The sequence below is a fragment of the Chenopodium quinoa genome, unplaced genomic scaffold, assembly GCF_001683475.1.
Source record: "Chenopodium quinoa cultivar QQ74 unplaced genomic scaffold, ASM168347v1, whole genome shotgun sequence".
In the NCBI taxonomy this organism is placed as follows: domain Eukaryota; kingdom Viridiplantae; phylum Streptophyta; class Magnoliopsida; order Caryophyllales; family Amaranthaceae; genus Chenopodium; species Chenopodium quinoa.
In genome coordinates, this window is record NW_018742810.1 from 2390909 (window position 1) to 2416324 (window position 25416).

The 25416-nt window shown below is 34.2% G+C and overlaps 1 protein-coding gene across 1 annotated transcript; it reads left to right on the forward strand.

Moving 5' to 3' along the window:
* The first annotated feature begins 1073 nt into the window (after positions 1–1073).
* On the forward strand, positions 1074–4022 carry LOC110725345. The gene is made up of 3 exons (XM_021904838.1): positions 1074–2625; positions 3188–3416; positions 3529–4022. Exons 1-3 carry the CDS (start codon positions 1748–1750, stop codon positions 3691–3693), a joined length of 1272 nt encoding a protein of 423 aa, XP_021760530.1. The 5' UTR covers positions 1074–1747; the 3' UTR covers positions 3694–4022.
* The last annotated feature ends 21394 nt before the right edge of the window (positions 4023–25416 follow it).

Below are 25416 nucleotides of genomic sequence, written 5' to 3' on the forward strand. Positions count from 1 at the left end.
AAACACCCCCTAATGAGGTATCTTATACACAATCTTCGTCCAAACTCAAGTTAATTCAATATTTAATCAATTTTTAGGATACTGTACTTGGTAAACTGAAAATATACATACTTAATTTTAACTAATTTAGATTTCAAAAACTTTTAAGCACCAAGTGTTGATAAAGTAAATGTATCACCTTTATACAAGTTAAAATTATACCACATTTAAAGTTACTCAAAAAAGGTATTAATTACTCCAAATTAGCTAAAAGTTACACTTAAACTATTCGATGTATACTAATCTTATTGTTAATGGGTGTACACAACAATTTTTGATTGAACAACCCCCTCGGCAATTTCATTGACCATTAGTAGTTGATTCAAACCTTGGGTGTTGTTTGGTTGACATGGGAAATGAGTTCCCATAGGAAACTATATTTCATGGGAAGTAATTTTCCTTGTCCATTTCCTAGGAATTAATTTAAGTTTGTTTGGTTGATAATATAGGAACTTTGATTTCCTAGGAATTTATTTCCTATGTTTTATTAGTTGACTTGATAATTTTTTATTTAAGTTAACAAATTTGGAGAGAGAAATAAAGAAATTAAATTATTAGTGATAATAATGCAAGCAGGCACCACAATAATCATAGGAATTATGATTTACCAAGGGGGGCTTGATAAGTTATTTCCTATGTTTCATGGGAAGTAAAACTTCTCTTGGAATTTCCATTTCCCCCAATTTGATAAATTTGTATCAACCAAACAACACATGTTTTTTTCCATTTTCCTAGAAAATAGAATTTTCCATACTATTTACCTCCAACCAAATAACACCTTAATCTCACGTTATAAAATACATGTATGGAATAATAAAAGAGAAATGGAGATGGCAGAGTGGGCCATGAGCCTACCAACTCCTCCCAAAAAATCAGCAAATTAGTTGAAAATATTGTGTGCATATTTTGCAATTATGAATATATTAAGCAAAGTACTCCGTGTAATATAAGTAGTTAAAAATGATGAATTGAATTTCCAATTGTTGTTTCAAAATACGAAGTACGGAGTAGTTTGAATATATTTGTTTTGAAATTGAAAGATTAGGACGGAGTATTTTCAATATTGGTACACCCCGTATACTTTGATTTAATTTGAGAAAGCTAAAATGTTGGTTCCCTTCCCCCATAGGCCAGTTTATACTAGTAGTAATTAAGTAGTCATTCTTAAATTAAATCTGAAAAAGAAAAAAGAGTCTGAGAGGCACGTGCCGGAGTGGTACAGTAAAGGCATAAAGGGAGTTCAGGTCAGAAATCTGTGAGATCCAACGACCATATCTTCCCGTCAATAGCGGAGAAGGGTCTGATCCAACGGCTGAGATAGAATTGGAAATACTGTGCGTCAGATGTGCATCCAACGGTCCTTAATAAGTCCTAGTATCTCCAATTTCCGCATAGGAATATATTGATAATATAAATAGAAATAAACAAAGAAAAGGCTCCCAATGAATAGTTGAGGTTTGATTTCACAAATTTCATTTCAAAACCATCTCTCTTCTTTCTCTGCTCTTTTTCCTTTTTTTTTTCTTTTTTTTTAATTGCAGAAATAGTTCGTTCGTCGCAGTAGGATTGTTGGTATGTCGCCGGGCGCCGTGAGCAGCAAAGCGTACGTGAAGCGAATCTCCAGATACCGGAAATAGGAGAGTCTCTCTCTCATTAATACAAGTAGTAATTAAAATTGGATTTGTGTTTAAATTGAAGAAGGAGAAAGATGGAAGGTGGTCAAGGGAAGCTGACTCGGACACAGTCATCTCTACTCCGGTCATCTCCAACCATTCGATCGTCGATTCAAAGTCTGTCGTCGATTGCAGATATGTCGGAATCGGATGAACCTGAAAGAAAACTACACAAGTCGTCATCAACATCATATAACCGGAACCCTAGTGGTATTAGTATTACTGGTATTACTAGTTCCAAAACTAATACTGCTCTCCTCACCTTTTCCGTTACCCTCCTACTCATCTTCATTTACCTTCAAACTGATCATATTACTACCTCTGAGAATCTATTGTTTGCCCTCATTTTTATCGCACTTGCCCTTTTTTACCTGGCTAAGAACCGGGATTTCTTAGACCGCTCCAAATCTGTCATTAGGAACTTGTGCAGACACCACCACCACAATCACAGGAAAGGGTCCTCCGTGGAGTGGTACATCGGGGATGAATCCGGGGAAAGAGATAGCCTTGTTGATTTCAAAAACAAACAAAAAATGAGTGCGTTCAAGGAAGGTTTTGAGCTTTATAGCAATGGTGATTTCTACGAAGGTGAATTTCACAAGGGTAAAAGTAATGGAAGCGGTGTTTACAATTACTTTGTGAATGGGAGGTACGAAGGAGATTGGGTAGATGGTAAGTATGATGGTTACGGAATAGAGAGTTGGGCGAGAGGGAGTAGGTATAGAGGTCAATACAGAGGTGGTTTAAGACATGGTTTTGGTGTTTATAGGTTTTATACAGGTGATACTTATGCTGGTGAGTGGTTTCATGGTCAATATCATGGTCTTGGCCTTCAGACTTGCTCTGATGCTAGCTGCTATCTTGGCCATTTCAAGTTTGGGGTTAAACATGGCCTTGGCTGTTACCATTTCAGGTACTTAATTCTTTATTCATTCATTGTTTCCTATGGATTGTGTAATTGTCATGGATATGTACTAGGCTTTTCTTGTTGAATCAGTCCCATCTACAGCCGCTTTCAATTCCTTGAGGATTTGAAGGTGTCGATGCCAACAGAAAACTCAACCTCTAATTGCCTTTAATTTCTAAATACTTTTATTTGAGTTGCTAGGGCGGTTTGCCTTTTGAGTCTGTGGACCATATAGGATGGATGTGTCATGATCAAAACAATACTGTGCCCCCCCCCCCCAGATCTGTTGGAGTATTGTTTACTCAAACTTTTTTTTATCATAATTTTTCTGCTTGGAATTGATTACATTCTGTTTGAATCAATGCCTTAGATGTTGTTCTTTCATTATTCATACAATTATCTTGATTGTCATGCCTTCACTTTGTTTTATTTTTCTGTGCTGCTCATCCCCTTCTTACTTCTTATTTCATAGATAAAGCTTTATGGTGAATTTTTGTCAAAGATATCTGATTTTACTTGCAAAATCTTATTAAGAAAGTTACACTCATCTTGTTTCCTGCTGTTTCAGAAATGGCGATAGATATGCAGGGGAATATTTTGGAGACAAAATTCACGGCTTTGGTGTCTACCACTTTGCTAATGGCCATTGTTACGAAGGCTCTTGGCATGAAGGCCGTAAGCAAGGCTTTGGGATGTACACCTTCCGGAATGGGGAATCCAAATGTGGTGAATGGGACAACGGTTCCCTCAAAACCCCCTTACCCCCACTAACAGATTCAGTCCTACGAGCTGTTCAGGTAAATCTCTGATCCGACCTCAGCCATTTTAGTACGCAACAAGTTGAATAGAGTATAATTCATTCTGCTGTGGCCTAAAGTTTTGTTATGGAATTTTTGTTGTGTGTTACAGGCAGCTAGAAAAGCAGCTGAGAATGCAATTAACCTAAGGCGGGTGGATGAACAAGTGAACAAGGCAGTGATGGCTGCTAATCGAGCTGCCACTGCTGCTAGGGTAGCTGCTGTTAAAGCAGTTCAGAATAGAATGGATGGAAAATCTTATGATACATATGTGTAAAATAGGCAGGCAAAAATTGCTTTGCCCTGAGAAAATGTAAATTTTTGCCAAAATTTTCTTAACTACTGATGGAAACAAAAATGGCTGACCCTGGTAAGCACAAGCTAGCCGGAGGTTGAGATTAGATTTGAGGGGTGATTTTTTTTTTTTTTTTTTTTTTTTTTTCTTTTCCCTTTTATTTCTTATGACCTACACTCTGTAACATGTACATAAATTTGAAAAATGTAGATTAAAAGGAAGCTGAATATATCAGGGTTTAATTCTGTAATGTCTGCCCAACCTCGTCCATCTCTGGAAGATAAATGGATAAGTATTACGGAGTGCTCGTATGTTGTAATGTTGTATAGCTTACATTATTGACTCTTTTATTATGCAGCAATTATGAGTTATGAGATTGCAGGTTTTATCTATTGTCAGCAAATACGCAAATCCACCTCTGTCTTATCTCTAATGTTGGAGCTTTGTCTCAATTCTTGTGGTCGGATTCATTTTTTTAGTTATCTTTTTTCTATGGAATATATTTAATGCAGAGTATACTCCATATAAAGGAAAGAAGGATATTTAATTTTCTTATTTCAATTATTAGATTTTTTTTAATTAACGATGATGTGATGATTTAGTTAGTTCTAAATACTGGTATTGCCTTCTATTACGGGCCTACTGACCAACTTGCAGAAGCAATAGAGACTATTACTGTTGTCTTCACCTTCTATAGCCCCCGCCCCGAATTATGATAAGTTCATTACCAAACTACAAAGGTGTTTGATGACGAAAAAAAACATGGGAAGTTAATATTTCTAGGAATTAAAATTGTTTTGTGGTGTTTGACTAACAAATTCGTAGGAAATACAAATGCTTTCCACAAAAAGGAGGAACTTAATTACCTAGGTAAGTGAAATTTCTCATAGTTAATCAAACACTTTTTAGAATTTCTTAGGAAATCCAATTATATGGGAAATTAAAAATTTGAATTTCCAAGAAGTTGCAATTACTACGTTCAACCAAACGATCCGTATTCTGTATTATTTACCTTGCACAACAAAAAAAACCTAGCAAGGAGTACACAGTTGCCTTAGTTTATCAAGTGGTAAATCTTTAAATAAATCAACAAAAATGCGTGATCAATATGTATTTTCATAATAATATTAATAAGTGTAGGCCCTAGTTTAATGAAAAGTTATTAAATTATTTATAGTTTTGTCACTTGATAATGATGATAAACTTGTATCTTCTGAAGAAGTACTCCATATTTGTATGAGCATTACATGCATACATTATTATTTTAATAGAAAGAAAGTGTTAAACTAATAGTGAGAAAGAACTTGAGCTGGTGGGGAGCTCACCTTATGACTCTGAGGTTTCGAGCTTCACCAATTACATTTCCTTGGGACTAGGGGACTCCCTCCCTTCAAGATTGGGGATTCTTTATTTTATCCTTATGCCTTACTCTTAATTTTGTGTAGCCCCGAGTGAATTGACATGTGAAATGTTTTGGATCGATAGAACAATTCTTACTTTTATAAGTAGTAATCAGACAACCCTCTTAATATAATTGTTTTACTTATTTTATTCTCTTTGACTAATGACTGGATGTCTGGATAGGCTGCTCTGATTTAAACCAGACTAAGGTCACAAGAATATTGGACCGGTTTGTTAAGAATTTTACATTTATCAATTCACATCTTATATCACGAATATTTTTAATTAAGCAAAGCAGTACTAGACTATGTTTTTCAAGCATTTTACGTGAATGATGTAAAATTTTCAACGTTGCGATTAATGTCTTTTTACTTGCACACTTACTTTAACTTTTTATTAATGGATTATTTCAATCACCAATATCTATAATAACCAATTTCATAAATCATCAAAGCTAGTCAATATTAACAGTGTCAATTCGGATGTCTAAGTTGAGTTTTATAGTATGGGGTTAGGTCGGGTGAGTCATGCTAGATCATTATGCACATACAAGCTGAAATTTGAATCGACTTATTTTTGGATTGGATTGGTAAACCTCTAGTCAAGATAAAATATATATGAACATTGTTGAATTCAAAGTGTTGCAAGTAAAAAAAGTAGAGTAAGTAATATGTTTCAATACAAATTTGATTAATGTATAAAGTTTGTAATTCTTTCTCAATAAATTGTTTGAAATCTCAAGTACTTCCTCTATTTCTTTTTATAAATGCAACACTATTCATTCACGCTTGTCAATGTATTGTTTTAATCATTAATATCTTTTATTATTTGTAAAAACTACAAAAATTTAATATAAATAGAGTATAACTCAGAGACGAATCTAACAAGACATTAGATGACTATATTTTTCCTTAACAAAAGTTGAGTATATAAATAGTTGTTTTTTAAAGAAAACGGAGGAAATATAGCATAATTTAGGAAAAATGATGACAAGTATGCAAATTAACTTTTCTCCCCTTCCCTCTCATTCTTCATTATTGATGAAAATTGAAAAAAAAATTAGGGAACAAGAAATCTAGAGATCAATTGAAGCATGCATGAAAAGGAACCCCACCATGAAGCTAAGACTTCATCATGTGCTTGTACGATAATAATGACAATAATAATACTATCCTAATCCAAGAACCTAATATATTATACTTACGGCACATGGCTCCACATACCCTTTTGTTAGTTTAATTCGAGATATCGGCATCAAAGACTGGTCTGCTTCCAGTTTCTCCATGCTCTATGTTTTGATCTAACTCCTCTTCTAGTGTTTGTCATTTTTCGTTTTTACAAAGATTAGTTTTGTCTTTCCCTTTTTTTCATAACAATAGTGGTTTTTCCTTTGAAAATTATATTTACAATTAAGTATCGTCACCTTTTACTTGTCTTTCCTAATTTAAAGTATCTAAAAAGAGCGAAATGCTATTGCTTTTTACGATGAAACTTGTGACATCTTTAGGATTTATCACCAAGCACAATTTGCGCTCAATGAGTAGCATCAAATAAGCTTCATAGCTACATTTTCCTCCACAAGATCTCCCATCCCGAAATCGCTTAATCATTCTCCTTATTATCACTCCTCATCATCCATTCTCACATGCATCATGGAAGACGCCCCCAAAAATTTCTTCAAACTCAACTTTGACAGTTCGATTCGCATGATTAGAGATAGCAATGTAGCCCTCATCAAGGCATCTACGTTCAACCTCAATAACGCCAAGTAGCATTGTCAAAAACCGAACCGAATTGGTGAAACCGAACCGTTTCAACCGATCCGAATGAGAACCGAACCGATTAAAAACCGATTTTATGAAACCGAAAACCGACCCGAACCGCATGTTAGTAAAACCGAAACCGAACCGATCCGAGTAAACGTTAAACCGTTTAAGAACCGAACCAAATCTAAACCGAACCGTTTCTAACCTGAAACCGTTTAAACTGGCATAAAAACCGTTTACACCGAACCGTTAACAAACTGCAACCCGTTTGCACCGAATCGTTTATAAACCGAACTGATTATAAACCAAACCGCTTATAAACCGAACTGATTATAAACCAAACCGCTTATAAACCGAACCGTTTATGAACCGAATCGCTTATAATTCGAACCGTTTACAAACCACTTCCTACTAGGAGTATTTTGAACGACTCGATAAAAATCCGATTTTTTAAAATCAAAAACAGACCCGAACCGTAATTTAGTAAACCTAAAATAAAAATGATCCAAATAATGTTAAATCGTAGAAGGACCGAACTCGTTAACAAACCGAACCAGTTATAAATCGAATTAAAATAAAACTGAACTAAAAAAGACCCGAATCGTTTCTATCCGGGATAAAAACCATTAACAAACCGCAACCCGTCTGCACCGAACCGTTTACTACCCGGACCGTTTACAACCCGAATCAAATTTAAACCGGGATAAAAACCGTTTACACCGAACCGTTAACAAACCGCAACCCGTATGCACCGAACCGTTTACTACCCAAACCGAATTTAAACCGTTCAAGAATAAACCGAAACCGAATCGAACCGATAATTGTTTAAACCGAACTGAAACCGACCCGTAAGACATTTGAACCGATTTCTAACCGACCCGATTTCAAACCGAACCGAAACCGAACTGTCAAACCGTTTTGACAGTACTAACGCCAAGGTATTCATAACAGAAGTTACAACTCTGAATAAAGGAGTCCAACTAGCTCTTCAATTAGCATTCAGAGCATTGAAATTGAAAGTGATTGTTTATTAGTTACCAACTCAATAAAAGGCCCCTTAGCAAGCATATTATTGAAGACATTCGTTCTCTCCTTAGTTTCACAATTGGAGTATCCAGCACGTCTATCGAAAGGCAAATCGTGCAGCAGATTAGTACACTAATGTAGGTCATTTAGTTTATGATAATATGGATATATATAGATGTTTGTAATAGCTTTAGCCTATTTACTATTCTCACTTCTAATACATTAGGAATTACAATGAGCAAGACTTCCTAATGATTATTTTCCTTATACCAAATGTAAAAAAAAAATGTATACCGTGACCTATGGTATATTTTGGTATTTAAGGCCTATAGCCAAAAACTTTTTTCAAAAAATAGTTCGTTTTTTATACCTATATTTTGATTCACAAATATTTCATACTCCCTTTGTTCCAAAATAATTGATACAGTCAAACTTGTCGCACATATACACTAGTTTGATCTTGGATATATGTAATAAATTATTAGTAAAAAAATAAAGAAGTTGATAATATGAAATTTTATATTAATGCTTATTTAACAGCTTTCACAATAATATTTATTTTTATACATTACTATTACAAAACTATGGTCAAAGTTGATATGTAAATAGTGAAAAAAAGTTTAATTGATGTCAAATTGTAGCCTTATAAGTACCACATTTATAAGTTTTTTTATATCTTTTAGAAAATTTTGAAAATAACCACCTGACACAGATGTCACGCGTTCAAATCTCATCCACCCCTCCTTTCAAAGTAGAATATAAAGCGCAGGGTATAAGGTGGGCCCATGCTGCATCCACACTTCAAGCCTAAGGGACTCTCGTGTTAGGGGGCATGATAGAGTATAAAACATATTTCTGGGCCTCAACCACAAGCTTAAGCTTTTGGTTGACTTGGTCCTCTAACTTGGTATCGGAGCTAGCGTGACACAAAGGTCACGAGTTCAAATCTCATCCACCCTCACACTTTCAAGTGGAATATTTCGCGCAAGGTATGCGGAGGACCCATGCTGCATCCACACTTCAACCCCAACAGACTCTCATGTGAGGGAGCGTGATAGAGTATTAAACATATTCCTGGGCTTCAACCACCAGTTTAAGATTTTGATTGAGTTGGTCCTCTAACATGGTATCAAGAGCCAGTGTGACACAGAGGTCACGGGTTCGAATATCATCCACCCCTCCTTTCAAAGTGGAATATTAAGCGCAGGGTATGAGGTGGATCCATGCTGTATCCACACTTCAAGCCTAAGGGGGTGTGATAGAGTATAAAACATATTTCTGGGCCTCAACCACAAACTTAAGCTTTTGGTTGAGTTGGTCCTCTAACACCACCTTTATAAGTACTCAATTTGGTCCTCCATTGGTCATCATGTCTCAAGGAGTCAAGGGGCCTTCCCATGTCTAGTCTTGCTTTGGCCTTATTATGTTGTCTTGGCTTGTACTGTCGTGCCTTCCTAAGCCTAGTCTTCCCTTGCCTGGCATTAAGGCAAGCCAAGGACACTAACTTGAATCGTAAAGAATAGGTTATTTTTATGGATGAGAGAAAATTTGGGGGGGGGGGGGAACTGAAAACGAAATAATAATAATAATAATAAATTGTGATGATTTTCAACCTATAATGATTACCTTGACATTAGATGAGGTTCCATTCTATTTCACTCCACTATAAGGTTATGGATACCTTTTCATTTTGAGACAGAGAGATTTGCATTTATCTATTCCATTGTGAATGAACAATTGTAAACGATCAAATCAAATTCGACATTAGTTTAATATAAACAACCAATGTTATTCCCTCAAAAAAAAAAAGTTAAAAATTGATCTTATGGTAAGTAATGAATTTGAATATAATCAATTGATAACCCAATGAAGATAAAGGATTTTTAACACCTTAATTGGACAACAAAATGTCAAGATGGTAATAAACAACTATCTCTTGCAGGTCTTCACTCAACATAATTCTGAAAGAGCCAACATAACTAACTAAACCATACTCATTCTCGAGACTTTATTGGCCTACTGATAAGTCTCTTATGGTTCAAAACTCATTAATATGACCCTGAGAACACCCTAAGCATCAATTATAGAAAATTTCCCAAAATTTGTCATAAGGTGTGTATTGCCTTCAATTTTAAACAACTTATTACTTTTTCATGCCCGAAAAAAAAAAAGAATTCGGGTTGCTTCTCATGAACCCCATAACACCCTAGGTGGCTTTGTGGCTAAAATCATCTACTTGACATTTTAGACCATACAAAAATTTTAACATGATTCCCTTTTAAAACTTGCACGAAACGTACTATTGGACGGGCTTCTCCATTCTCTTAGGATCGACTTATCCATGTGCAAGTGTCCTTCACATGGAACTTTCTCCTATTCGTCCTTCAAAGTTCAAATATCAACCTGGGTGGTAGCAGGGTTTGGCCGTTTAAGACTTGGCCAGGTACATGTGGCAGCTGTTTTTCTTTGTTAGGCTTGGATGCATATAAAGATTACAGATACAAAGCCATATGCTGTGTTTCTTGGGCATAGCTTCCCAGGCTTGATCATTGGCAGCAACAAAATGTTACAATTTGTTGGTCAGTAGCCCTCACCCCTCGTGTACATAGTCAATGGCCCAAGCTCTCCTTGAAAAATAGACGACAGCAACCCAGTAAAATTAACAAAGCCCAGATAAGCCTTCTTTAGTCTTTGACCTTTGCAAGTATGGCCCAATACGTATAGCCCACAACATGCAAAGAGGAAAGGAATTTGAGGTTTTTTTTTTTTTTTTTTTTTTTTTTTTTTTTTTTTTTTTTTTGGTCGGTAAGGAGAAGGGCTCTATTAAGCTGAAACCTCTCAACCTGAGTAGACGGGTTAGGCACTTTGGGAATTGGGGGAAGGTTAAGGAAATTCTCACCCCAAAGTGCCTCTAAAGGAGTTCTATCTCATAATCTCTTGGTTGTGAGATACAAACTTTCCCACTAAACCAAACTTGATAATTAGATTAGATTAGAGTAAATATAAATTGAGTAATCAAATAAATACTGCATTGTCACATTAGTAGTTTTATTTAGAATGATTTTTTGGATGTGTTCGGCGACTCTTATTTCAAGGTTGGAACAACTCTATCTTGTTCCTAACTTATACAAGAGCAAATAAAATGAGCATAATACTCCCTCTGTTCCTAAATGTAGTAATTGACATAGTCAAATTTAGCACATATGTTGTTACACTAGTTTGACCTTAGCTATATATTAGTAAAAATATATTTTTTAAAAGTTGATATTATTAAACTTTATGTTATTACTTATTCAACTATGTATATCATGATAACATTTATTTTTTATACGTTAGTAAAAAAATGGTCAAAATTAATATATAAATAGTGAAAAAAGTCAAATGTGTTAATTATTTAGGAATGAAGGGAGTAATACGCTAATACCTACTAGTCTAATACCTATAGAAACACCTAGCTACATAGGATTAAAATCTATAAGACTTTTATTTTATTTTATTTTGTGAAAATCTATAAGAGCTCTTTTTACGGCTAAAAATTGTGGTTGACCAACTATCTAAAAGTTACCAACTTGACTACAAAATTATAATTACTACGTATATCTTAGTGTATGGTATAATAAAATTATATAATTAATAATTTTACCGAGTATTAAGTGTGTTCTTCACTAGGAAGGGGGCCGGGCAAATGTTGGCCTTTTTATCCCCATCTTCGCCTAATATTCCCATTTTCATACCCATCTACGCCTAACATTCTCATCTCCATACCCATCGGGACGGATTATATAAGGGGCTCATTGGGGCTTGACCCCCGAAATAATTTAGGAATTTTTTTCTCTGTTATTATAAAGCATTAAAGCCCAATAGTCAACAGTGAACCATCACTGTGAAAAGCCCAATACAAGAATACCTTTTAGTTTTTACCAATAAAAATTAAAATTTACTAATGAGTACTGACATCTACACCAATTCCCAATCAAAATCAGATTTTACTAACATCTGTTTCACATCTTTGCTTTCACCTTCTCTTTGCAAGTGGCTTGCTCACCGATTATCAAATCATGCACTATCATCATCAAGGTATCATTAATTATTTATGAAAAGATTTATTTTTTTTTTTAAATTCAAATTTAGTTCAGTTTGATTTTTATTTGGCAATGAAATTGGAATTTTATTTTATCGATTTGACAACTCAATCACAATTTTTTTTTTTTTTTTTTTTTAATTATTCTAAAATATTATTGACAATTGAGTCCACTAGCATTTCAATGACGGTAGAAATTTTACTTTTAATTTCTTAGCTTATTTTTGGATTAATTTCAATTTAGGTATGTAGTTGAGTTTAATGGTTAATAACTAAGCATATACTGAAAATATTCATATGCATGTAATTTTTAATGTTGTATTAGGATTATGTTTATGTTAGGATTTATTGGCCTCTTAAAGAAAAAGTTTCAAAATCTGCCACTGATTCCCATCCTCGTAAAGGGTCAAAAATCCATCTTTAACCTCCACTTGAATATCCATATCCACCTAATATTTACCACCTACCTAATCCTCTCCTCCTAACTTAGGAATTTGTTAAACATCACCCACAAATTTCTACATAAAGCCCACAATTATTTTTACTTTGATTCTTTTGCCCTTTTTCTAATTTTTACCGAAAACGTAATTCTCTCTCACGAAAAATGTGGAGCCGGAGTGGATCGCCGAGGGACACCGGAGAGCCGTTATCGTCACCGGAAAGCGAGGTAATTTGGGGAAAAAAATACGAAAAGTAGGGGTGGCGGCGTCCCGACCAAACGCCACTCCTACTTTTCGTAATTTTTTTTATATAATTTTATTTAAAGTTTTTGTTTTTTTGGTTTTTTTTTTTTGTGGTTTTTTTAACATTGATTAATTTGAAATTAAATATGTGTTAATAAGTTCAAAAATAAAATAAAATTTTGTTTTAATTTGAAATTATGTTTTAAATATGTGTTAATAAAATTATGTTTCATTTTGTATTTGTAAATTAAATATGTGTTAATAATTTCAAAAAAATAATAATAATTATGTTTTAATTTTGTATGTGTTTGAATACTTTTATACATAATTATGTATTAATTTTGTGTTAATTATGTGTAAATTTAGAAATTAAATGTATTATGCGTTAAATATAGAAATAAAATTTACAAATAAAAAATTTAGAAATTACTTATGTGTTAATTTTGTGTTAAATGTATTAATTTAATCTTTATATAATTATATGTATTTAAAAATAATATAGCATTGTTGCAGGATTATGGTGGAGATGGAAATGATTATAGTGGGATTTTTGTACATGATGGTCCCTTCGAATATTCTCAACAAGCGATTGATTTGGGCAAAAGAGGTTGCAATTAGATCTGGTTTTTGTTTAGTAGTAGCAAGTCATAAATCTCTCGAGAACTCTAGACGGCGACATGGTATGATGTATTGATTTCATAGCGCAAAACCCAGCCGAGAAAATGAAAAGGGATGATCTGAGTAATAAAACAAAACCAAATTAAATGAAATTTTGCAACATTTGAGATTGTCAATCAATTATTAGACTAAAGCCCAAAATAATTGAAACGTAAATCAACTAAAACGCTCAATAAACCCCATGCACGCAACATGCCATACAGTTAAACCCTAGATTTAAATACAATGGATTTCTACTACTATACAATAAATAAAAATTCAATGTAATTTCACAACAAATCAATAAAACCAAGTATATCTGAATGATATTCAAGCACAAAATCAAGGAAATTGATTAGAAAAAGAACGATATTACCATAAATTGAAGAAATTAACAAGCAGCAGAAGAAATTTAACACGACTTCGACCCAAATTCGGTAAATTTCAGGCGGCTTCAAAAGATAACTACGATTGTGTAACAGTATAAGAATACAGGAACGTGATGAACAATTAGTTTTAAAGTATGAATTTTTCAGATATGAAAGCTAGAGAGAGAGAGAGAGAGAGAGAGAGAGAGAGAGAGAGAGAGAGAGAGAGAGAGAGAGAGAGAGGGGTTTCTATTACGTGTGTGGGTAACAGGGGCGGTTTCTGATTTTTTTAATTTTTTATGTTTTAAAATTTCATACACCGCTTTTTTGAAGTCATGGGTCCCATCCTTGTGATGTAAGCCTACGGCCCCCCCAATCATTCCTTTCTAGCGTTTCGACGCTTTTCCATGTCGAGAAACTACTTCAACTTAAAAAAGCGTCAATAAAAAGCGGAAATATATTTTTCCACTAACGTCTCATAGACAACGTCGAGCCAACAACGTCTAGAAAGTAAGGGATTTGTAGTAGTGATGTGTTGTATCGTGACCAGATACGTCAATGGAACAACCTAGCTGCCTTTTAGTTTTTCATGCATATACCTTTTCTATGTAACCTTGTATTTGTATTGCTATTTTTATTCCAGTTATTTATTTTTTGTATTCTAATTTTGACTAAATTTATATCTTGCATGCATACTAAATAGTATTTGCGCGTTACAAACTAAAAAGATAATGTCAAATTTTAAAAACTTAAAATGATAATGTCAAATATTACAAACTTAAACGATTATGTCAGATTTTACAAACTACTATGATAATGTAAAAAATGTTCTATAAATAAACTGCCAACACATCAGTAATCCCTCTTTGACGCCCACTGCCACTGCGCAAGGTCCTCGACCGTTTTCTGCTTACCGCAGACACAATGGACATAGATGATGTACCCGATCTACTAACAAATCTACCATCTCTACCCTTACGCACATCTACCCTATGTGTCTCATACATATCATCAAGTCTCTAACTGAATGGACCGTAATCATCATATGGTCCACTCTGATCGTCCACATCCTCGTCTGCCTCCTCCTCCTCCTCACCATCATCATCTTCATCCTCCCCAGGATGGTGAACCCGTTCTCTGCGAGCCGAGGCCGAAATACCACCCGATCTAACGTGTCTGGGCCCCGAGCTCTCCATTGAATAGTTTCTACTTCTAATAACTTCCATACTCTTCCCTGCACCAGGTCGAAAATGCGATACCTAACTCCATTTAAAAAATTAAAATATACATAAACATAAAAAAAAATTAAAAAAAAATAACGAACCAAAAAAAAATCAAATAAACAAAAATATACTAACAAATTGACATAAAAAAAATTAATAAAACACTGCAAAATAAATAAAAACAAAAAAATACAAAATAAAAATAAAAAAAATTACCAAAACATACAAAATAAATATATAAACATAAAAAATAAAAAAAAAACAAATAAAATACAACAAAATTGGAAAAAAAACAAAAAAAAAAACAAAAAAAACATACAAATAATTGAAAAGTAATATAAACATAAATTTGAAAAAAAAAATATAAAAATAAACAAAAATATGAAAAAATATATATATATATATATAAACATAAACAAAAAAAAAATCTGAAAAAAAATAAAAATAAAATTACAGAAAACTGAAAAAAAATGAACATAAACAAAAAAAATAAAAAAAAAGGGTGGCGGCTCCCAGGACAACCATCCCCACGGCGGTGGCGCCCTCACAAGACGCCACCACCGTGGCCCTGGCGTCCCGCCCAGCCGCCGCCGCCGCTATGGGGCTGGTGTCTAGCTTGGGTGCCGCCACCGTGGCCACGACGTCCTGGCAGGTGCTTTGCCCTCTTTGAGTTTTTTTTTTTTTTTTTTTAATTTTAAAAAAAAAAAATACCTTGCCACTGTGACCGCCTTCCTCCGCCTCCGCCGCCGCCAATTCCTTGAGGTAAAAAGAAGATGGGTGAAAGGTTGGGCGATGAGAGTGTGTGAGGTTTTTTTTATTTTTTATTTTTATTTTTTTTATATTAAGGGCAAAATTGTCAATTCAATGAAAATTTGTGGACTTTATGTGGAGATTTGCGGGCGATGTTTAACAATCCACCTAACTTTAAGATACAAACATACTACAAACCTGACACTAAAAAAAAAAAACCAAAAAAAAAAAAACACGTAAAGAGAAATAGAGGTAGTATTATATTCTACTTAATTATTTTTTTAATAAGAATATAAGTATGCATTTTTTTTTACAAATATATGAATATGATGGTATGGAGTGGGTACAAAGTGGAGCAAGCTGGACGAGGTAAGGTACAACCTAAAATTCACCACCGCTCCATCATCTATGACGGATATGATTTTTATCCCCATTCCGCCCTATTCGTCATTACTAGGCTTCCTACTCCCATAAAGACCCTAACTGGGAGACCTGCTCAATGACATCCCTATTCTTCATAAGAAATTATTGTAACTTATATAAGACAAATTAATTTTTTTTTTGAACACCGGAAAATCGAGCATTAATTAATTAGATCGAGATCCACCAAAATTTGGAGACTTTGGGGGAAATTACCAGTACAAATACGAGCCGAGTTCATATCGGATTCCCACCTTGCAACTAAGTGGGCAGCCGTATTACCCGACCTTTTAACATGAGAACAATTGAAGCTATTAAGGGACTTACAAATTTTACCAATGTCATCAAAAAATAAAAAGATAGGAGCAGCTCCCTCTTGTTCTTTCTAATCACCCCCATCACATTAATGGCATCACTCTCGAACACCAATTAGGGTGAAATTATAGTCTTTGTTATTAAATTAAGATAAAATAAGTACATATTAGAAAAAATAATTTCTAAAAATAACAAAGACTGTAATTTCACTTAATTTAATACTTTGTACTTTATTAGTTCTAATATAAGCCTACTAAAACAAGTCATTACTTGGCGGGGTATTCAAGTATACAAAGAAGCTAAGAAAATTTTACATTAACTTTAAAAATGATGCTCTATCTTTCAAAAAAAAAATAAAAAAAATGATGCTCTAAGATCACATGATGTGTCGTAAATTCGTAATATGAACATTATAGCACCAATACACCATGCATGGGAATCAAGAATAGTACCAAGGCAAGTGCATCATGTGCATTCATCTTTACCAAAGTTAACCGTGATGATGGGGCCATGATATCAACCAAAAACAGTACGCCCCCACAAGCTAATGTGCACTTAATTGCAGATTTTGGACTCTTTATCCCTAATTAAGCAAGTGAGGGACCCATATTAAGCACCATACTAGTATTAGTAATATTCCGGACATCGCATCCAAAAGTTTAATGAAACAGAACACCAAGCTCCTGCATATTTGAAGAGACCAAATGCAATGTAAATGGATAAAATAAAGCATGTAATTAAGGATGGTGCCCCCATGCAGTCATCCCCTTGCATGTATATATAAAGGCAGAACATGTGCAACTTTGTAATGAGCTAGGAGCCTTCATATTCCTAATCAGCCATTCGCACTTCCTTCATTTTTTTTTAATTATAATGTTTAAAAAATTGCATTATTTTAGTTTCGGCGATTTCATGAAATGTCACTGAATACTTAAAAAATTCACCAAATGCCATCGCGTTTTACAGAATTCACCAAATGTCACTGAGGTTTAGTATAATATCACCAAATGCCATTTTCGTTAGTTGACCGTCAGTGTCCGTTGGTTGACCGTTAGTTGACCCCACCACTTGCCACGTGTCACCTTTTTATTGGTCCGTTTTTTTAAAAAAATTATACAAAAATTTCCAAAAAAATTTAAAAAAAATAAAAAATAATAATAATTAAAAAAAAACCACCAAATCCCCACCCACCACCCCTTCTATCACCCTCACTGGCAGACCGCCCACCCCACCCTAAGCCCCTCCCTGCCGCCGAAGACCGAAGCCCCTGCCGTCGGCGACCCGCACCGACAGGCGTGCCGATGGCCCTGCCCCTGCCCCTTCCTCATTCCTTCTCCGTCATCTTTCCACCACCATTAAAACCCACATTCAAGCTCGAAGGCAAGAACACAACATGCTCATTTCTTCACCATTTTCTACAAAATTTCTATCAAAATGCTCACAATCAAGAATGCAATAACACGGGACATACAATTTCATCAAACAAGCATCACACGAGAAAGCCCCAAATTGATTTTTCAAAGGGGGTTTTCGAATTTTTCACAAATTTGCATGAAATTCGACAATGAAGCAAGGATTATACATGGAAATACTTACATTGCAATGAGAAGAAGAAATTGCACACAAATTGCAAAGAAAACCAGTGGAATTCGAGCCAAAAAAACGAGCACCCACTAAACGAAAAGGGGTTTCGGGTTGTATAGGTGGGTGGCCGGAAACAAAAAGGGAGGGGAAGGGTGTTTTGGGTGGGGTGGCTGGAAATCGAAAAGGGAGAGGAAGGGGGGTGGGGTTTCGGGGTGGTGGAGGAAAGGGGGTGGGGTTTTGCGGGTTAGGGGTTTGGGCTAGGGTGGGTGGCGCGACGGGGAAAGGGGAGGGGAACGGGTGGGGGTGGGGGTGGGGGTCCGCCGACCGCTGGCGCGCCTTCTGGTGCTGGCTTCGGCGGCAAGGGATGGTTGGGCTGGTGGCTGGGGTTTGGTTTTTTTTTTTTATTATTTTTTTAAATTTTTTTGGTTTTTTTTTTAATTTTTGTATAATTTTTTTTTTAAAAACGGACTAATTAGAAGGTGACATGTGGCAAGTGGTGGGGTCAACTAACGGTCAACCAACGGACACTGACGGTCAACTAACGGAAATGACATTTGGTGATATTATTCTAAACCTCAGTGGCATTTGGTGAATTATGAAAAACGCGATGACATTTGAAGAATTTTTTAAGTACTCAGTGGCATTTCATGAAAACGCCGTTTTAGCTTTCCCATTTGAGTACCTTTGCATTATTGAAGAGTTGGAAATGACAAGAGTGGGGTTAAAATGTTATAATTACAAGAAAATAGAAGTACTTAAAAGTAGAAGTTTCCAACTACCAAAATAGCCCACGAGGGTCTAAAAAGGTCATGAGATGCGGTATGAGTCTATGACTAATATTGTTATTGATTTGAAAAAGTTAAAATTTTTCTAAAATTAAAAGGTACTCCGTATAATACATGAAAACGGACTAATTTCTAAAAATGTCAAATACTTAAATAATGTGGAGGATGCATATCGAGATATGATGGTCTTGGGTCGATAACGAAAAAATGCTAGAAGTGGCTAAATCTATATATCATATCATGAATAGCCAGATCATGAGACAACAACACTTGACATTTCAGTTTTTCGTTAAGAGCCACGCAGACCACAAATAGATATTATTGTGACACATATGATGGTAAGGAAGAGAATTTTGGATAGATTTATTATTGATACACTTCTAATATTTCACATATACAAAATTAATCATAACTTCTAATAAATATCCTATAACTTCGTTCTAATTTCATCATAAATTTATTTTATTAAAAAGTTCTTTAAAATAAGATCCCTTTATAATATATTTAATTTATTTTAAAATGAATCAATAAAAATAAGTTTTAATTAGTAAAAATAATTTTAGTTTGGTAAAAATTAAATACTTTCAGTTCAGTAAAAATAATCTAAGTTCAATAAAAATAATTTCAAGTCTATAATAACATAGATTTCGATTACAAACAAAACCACAAAAAGTACAAGTATTATTTAAATAAGCGATATGATACTGTATGTCTAAATATCTAGCATTATCAAAATGGATTATATGACCTAATTATTTAACATTCAAACCAAAAAAATTTACATCGCCCAGACACAAATAGGTATTTTGTGACACGTATGATGCCCGTATACTTCTTTAAGGTTTGAGCAATCATGTGAGAATAAATAAAGCCGGTCTTGCAACCAGGCCATGAGAAAGCACACTTGGCATTCCAGTTTTTTACCAAGTGTCATGTCACGTGGGCGACAAATAGGTATTTATTGTGACGCATATGATGCTAAATAAGATAAGCTTGGATAGATTTTTAAAGAAAATATTGTATAAAGTTTTATTATCGATATACTTCTAATATTTCATATATAAAAAATTAATCATAACTTTTAATAAATATCTTATAACTCGGTTTTATTTCCATTATAAAATTCATTTTAAAAAGTTCTTTAAAATAAGATCCATTTATAATATATTCAATTTATTTACAAAAATAATTGTGAATCAGTGAAAATAAGTTTTAATCAGATCAGGATAAATAATTTTAGTTTTGGTAAAAATACCTTCAGTTCAATAAAAATAATTTCAGTTAAATAAAATATAATTTCAGTCAGTATGTATGTCTAAATATCGTGCATTATCAAAATGGATTATATGACTGTATTCAACATTCAATCCAAAAAGTTTATCCTAAACTTTTATCAATCAACCATCTGGACATCGCCCGGGCACAAAACTAGTTTTTAAGAAACCATCTCGGGAATTCTTAATGTATCGAAAAAAGAATCTAATATTATATCATATCATATCACGATCATATCATATATCACTAAAGAATAAAGCCGGTCTCGCGGCCAGGTTATGAGACAATGACATTTGACATTCCAGTTTTTCGCCAAGTGTCGAGCCATGTAGGCGACAAATAGATATTACTGTGATTAGATTAGATTGGATAGATATGTTTAGGATAAAAAATAGTATCCATAAAATAATTTATAACTCTTTTGAAAAAAATTTATCTTTCTATTGACAATAGAATTTTACTTATAACAACACACTACATTAGATTAGATGCCAGATTAGATTGGATAGATTTGTTTAAGATAAAAAAAAAAGGGTATACATAAAATAATTTATAATTTTTTCAGAAAAAAATTATCTTTTTTGTTGACAATAGAATTTTACTTATAGCAACACACCATTAATATGAATATCCAATTAATGATAGAATTTTACTCCCATACGAATAACCACGTAATTATAACTATAAATATGGCTATGTATTATTAATTTTGTTTAGTCTACCATTGATTTACCATTAAAGCTTTTGAATCAGGTATTCTTCATATTCGGTTGTAATATTTTTATGTATGTTAGTGATTTTGTTAATGAAATTAAAGAAATAAAAAATTACTTAATTAAATTAGGAAACAATAAAAACTGTACAATACAAGGGAATCTTGAAGTGAATTCAGATCATTGTTAGCAAGGTCTTAGAACTTTACGGGTTTTACAAAGCCTTCGTAGCTCATTTACCAGCCATGTATTACAAATGGTCCGATTAAACCAATATATAATCCGTTGATTTTACGTGTCAAAAAAATAATTACTTTTAACTTTTTTATTTTTTTTATTTTTTTTTACCGACGCACTCTTCTTTTCACAAAATTATACTTCCTCTATTATTTTAGTATCCTATTGAAATTTATCCCTATGTCGACATAGAATTTTGATGAACAATATCTTAATTATATATATATATATATATATTTTTTATGTATAATTCACAAACATTGATCGTAGTAGACGAAATGAATATAGTGCAACTTACAAAAACAGAAAGTAAAAACAAACGTGAAAAAAGAATAATAGGAATTATTTCTACTCTAAAATTTAAAAAAAAAAATATAAATACTAATAATCATAATTTTAATTGTTGTTATTATGATAATTATAATTATAATAATAATATAAAACATGCCCACAAATAAGTACACTCTTTAAAATGGGTATTCGGGGCAACGCCCGAGGCACGTATTAGTATATATTAAAACTCAATGGAAACCATGAGCCTGCCACGTGTCATCATGATTAGGTAGATGATGTGGCGCCATGTCATACAAATACTATAATTCATTAAAAAAATAATGAATTATTATACGTAATGTTCAAACCTATGACCTCATGCCACCACAAGAAAACAGCTTGATTCCGACAGAAAAAATCCGTCGGAATCATCGGAAATTCCGTCGAAAAATGGTCTTCCGATGGAATTCCGTCGGAATCAGTCTGTCGCAAAACACTTTGTAGGAAATTCGACCTTTTCCGACGGAATTTCCGTCGAAAGGGTAGTTTCCGACGGAAAAGATTCCATCGGAAAAGTTAATAAAAAAAAAAAGCCCCACCCACCACCCCCATCACCAGCCCACACCACCAGCCCACCCCCTGCCCCCCTACCCACCCATACCCCTACCAGCCCACCCTCCTACGCTCAACCTCAGACCACCACCGCCATTATCCCCACATCAGACCACCGAAACCCCCACAACCCAGTTCCACCCACAAAACCCCCACAACCCAGATCCACCCACAAAACCCCCACAACCCAGATCCCCACCCACAAAACCCCCCTAACCCACAACTACCCACAACCCACCACCACTACAACCCACCACCGAAACCCCTAACCCACAACGAGCCACAACCCACTACCACCGAAATTCCTAACCCACAACCCACCACCACCGAAACCCCCAACCCACACCACGAACACCACCAGCCCAAACCTCCGTCCACAAAAAAGTAAATCGAAACCAAAAAATAAATCGAAACCAATAGATCTTAATTCGAAATTAAGTAAAAAAAAAATCAAAACAGAGGAAAAAATCGAATTACAGTAAAATAAAATTAAATAAATATACAATTATCTCATTAAACTTATAACCTGGCCTAATATTACAATTACTTCAAATATTAAACATAATCAGAAATTAATCAAAAAATACAACTAGATCTACAATCTAACCTAAATTAAAACAAGATCTACAATACTTGTGCAGTTGTCGCGCGTAGCCGGTGTTGTTGTGGTCGTCGTTGTTGTTGCACTGCATGGTGGTTGTTAGTTGTTGTTGGTTGTTAGTGATGGCGGTTGTGTTGGTTGTTGTTGGTCATGGATAGAAGATGAAAGAGGGGAAAGAAGAGGAGAGAAGAAAGGGGCGGACAGAGAAGAGAGGAAAGAAGGGGAGGAAGACAGGGAAAGAGAAGGAGGAGAGAGGAAGAGAAGGGGCGTAAGGAGGAGAGAGAAAAGGTGAAATGAGAAAGTAAGGAGGAGGAGGAGAGAGAATCGGTAGAAGGGTTTGGTCTTTTTTTTATTATATAAATTATATTCCGACGGAATATTCTGACAGAATTTATTTCCGTCGGAAATTTAATGTTCCGACGAAATATTCCGTCAAAATTTTCCGACGGATTTTATTTCCATCGGAAATTTTTATTACGACGGAATATTCCGTCATAACCCATATATTCCGACGGATTTATATTCCGTCGGAAATTTCTTACGGAATAAAAATCCGTCGGAATTTCTGACTTTTTCGACGGAAATATGTGTCCGTCGGAAACAGTCCATCGGAAATCGGCCTATTTCTAGTAGTGCGTTTATATTATACTTTAACTTCAACCACTACTCAAATGACACATCTCATATCTACAATGTTTTGTTAAAAAGAGTTAATCATATTCATAAACTTGATCTGAAGTCGAACGAAGCAAATTAATAATTTTAAATACTAGATTTTGATAATATATTTTGATGTTCAATAATGATTGGAAAAATTATTTAAATAGTACGAATACCACTACTCCAATGAAACATCTCATATCTGCAATGTTTTGTTAAAAATAGTTAATCATATTCATAAGCTTGAAGTCGAACAAAGCAAATTAATAATTTTAAATACTAGATATTCACTACACGAAAAACCTAATTTGGCACCGATTCAAACCCCCCTTAAGGCACCGATTTTGAACCGTTGGGGATTTGAGGGATGCCAAATCCTCAAAAATTTAGCACCGGTTCAAAACCGGAGCCAACTAAAGCCATTTGGCACCGGTTCAAAACCGGAGCCAACTAAAGCCATTTGGCACCGGTTAACCGGTGCCAACTACCTTGAATTTAATTAAAAAAAACTGGCGCCATAAAGTTGGCACCGGTTAACTGGTGCCAACTACAACCATTTGGCAACGGTTAACCGGTGCCAACTACAGCCATTTGGCAACGGTTAACCGGTGCCAACTTAAATGGCGCCAATTTTTTTTTAATAAATTCAATGTAGTTGGCACCGGTTTTAAGCATGAACCGGTGCCTTTGACTTGTTTTTTTTTTTTCCGGAAATATTATATATTAATATTAATACTAATAAATATAATAATAATGAGATCATGCACATAATACCGATAATTAATAATAATAATAATTATTATTATAATATTAATAATTATTATTATTATTATAATATTATTAATAATAATTATTATTATAATATTAATAATAATTATTATTATTAATATATTAATAATAATAATAATTGAAAATAATAACAAGGACATAAATATTGATAACCATCCCAAAATATGATATTGATTAGAAAAATGTGTCATAACTACAAACAAACAAAATTAATTAGTAATAATGTAGTACACTAAGCTAGTTAAAACAGAAATAAATGATATTTACAAATTAAATGTGATGTAGGTCGCCAACATGTCTCGAATTACATTGAGTTCCTCGCTCGTGAACGGATTTCTCGTTTGTCCCTTGCAAAACTTGGAATACATACACAAAACGTAAGTTAGTAGGAGTGAACTCATAAATAGTCATAACATGTCTTTATCACTTATTTATAGGTGGCCAAGGTTTGAAATTAAGGGGTTTTAGAACGCTTTTTCAACCAAAATGGCCCGAGTAAGGCCATTTTCACTACTAGGATGCCTATTTCCTACATTTCTTGTCTAGTGAATTCATAAATAGTCATAACATGTCTTTATCACTTATTTATAGGTGGCCAAGGCTTGAAATTACAAGAAAATAGCAATTAAGGGGTTTTAGAACGCAATTTCAACCAAAATGGCCCGAGTAAGGCCATTTTGACTACTAGGATGCCTATTTCCTACATTTCTTGTCTAGTGAACTCATAAATAGTCTTAACATGTCATCATCGCTTAGTTATTGGTGACTAAGGCTTGAAATTACAAGAAAAGAGCAATTAAGGCGTTTTGGAACGCAATTTTAACCAAAATGGCCCTGAGTAAGGCCATTTTCACTACTAGGATGCCTATTTCCTACATTTCTTGTCAAGTGAACTCATAAATAGTCATAACATGTCTTTATCACTTAGTTATTGGTGACTAAGGCTTGAAATTACAAGAAAAGAGCAATTAAGGCGTTTTGGAACGCAATTTCAACCAAAATGGCCCCGAGTAAGGCCATTTTCACTACTAGGATGCCTATTTCCTACATTTCTTGTCAAGTGAACTCATAAATAGTCATAACATGTCTTTATCACTTATTTATAGGTGGCCAAGGCTTGAAATTACAAGTAAATAGCAATTAAGGGGTTTTAGAACGCTTTTTCAACCAAAATGGCTCGAGTAAGGCCATTTTCACTACTAGGATGCCTATTTCCTACATTTCTTGTCCAGTGAACTCATAAATAGTCATAATATGTCTTTATCACTTAGTTATTGGTGACTAAGGCTTGAAATTACAAGAAAAGAGCAATTAAGGCGTTTTGGAACGTAATTTCAACCAAATTGGCATACCTCTTCAAGCTGTTGCGTGTCTGTACAATGACTCACTATGTCAAACATGAATCTCATCACGTATAGGCCACAATCAACTCCGTTATCTTGTTGTGCGCACTAGCATGAGGAACAAAGTATATGAATCAAACATA

What these genes read in the sequence shown, in the direction of transcription:
- LOC110725345 (XM_021904838.1), top strand. Translation starts at nt 1,748, where the DNA reads ATGGAAGGTGGTCAAGGGAAGCTGACTCGGACACAGTCATCTCTACTC. An exon ending in CTTGGCTGTTACCATTTCAG is followed by an intron (nt 2,626 to 3,187) that starts GTACTTAATTCT and finishes CTGCTGTTTCAG; the next exon opens with AAATGGCGATAGATATGCAG. An exon ending in CAGTCCTACGAGCTGTTCAG is followed by an intron (nt 3,417 to 3,528) that starts GTAAATCTCTGA and finishes TGTGTGTTACAG; the next exon opens with GCAGCTAGAAAAGCAGCTGA.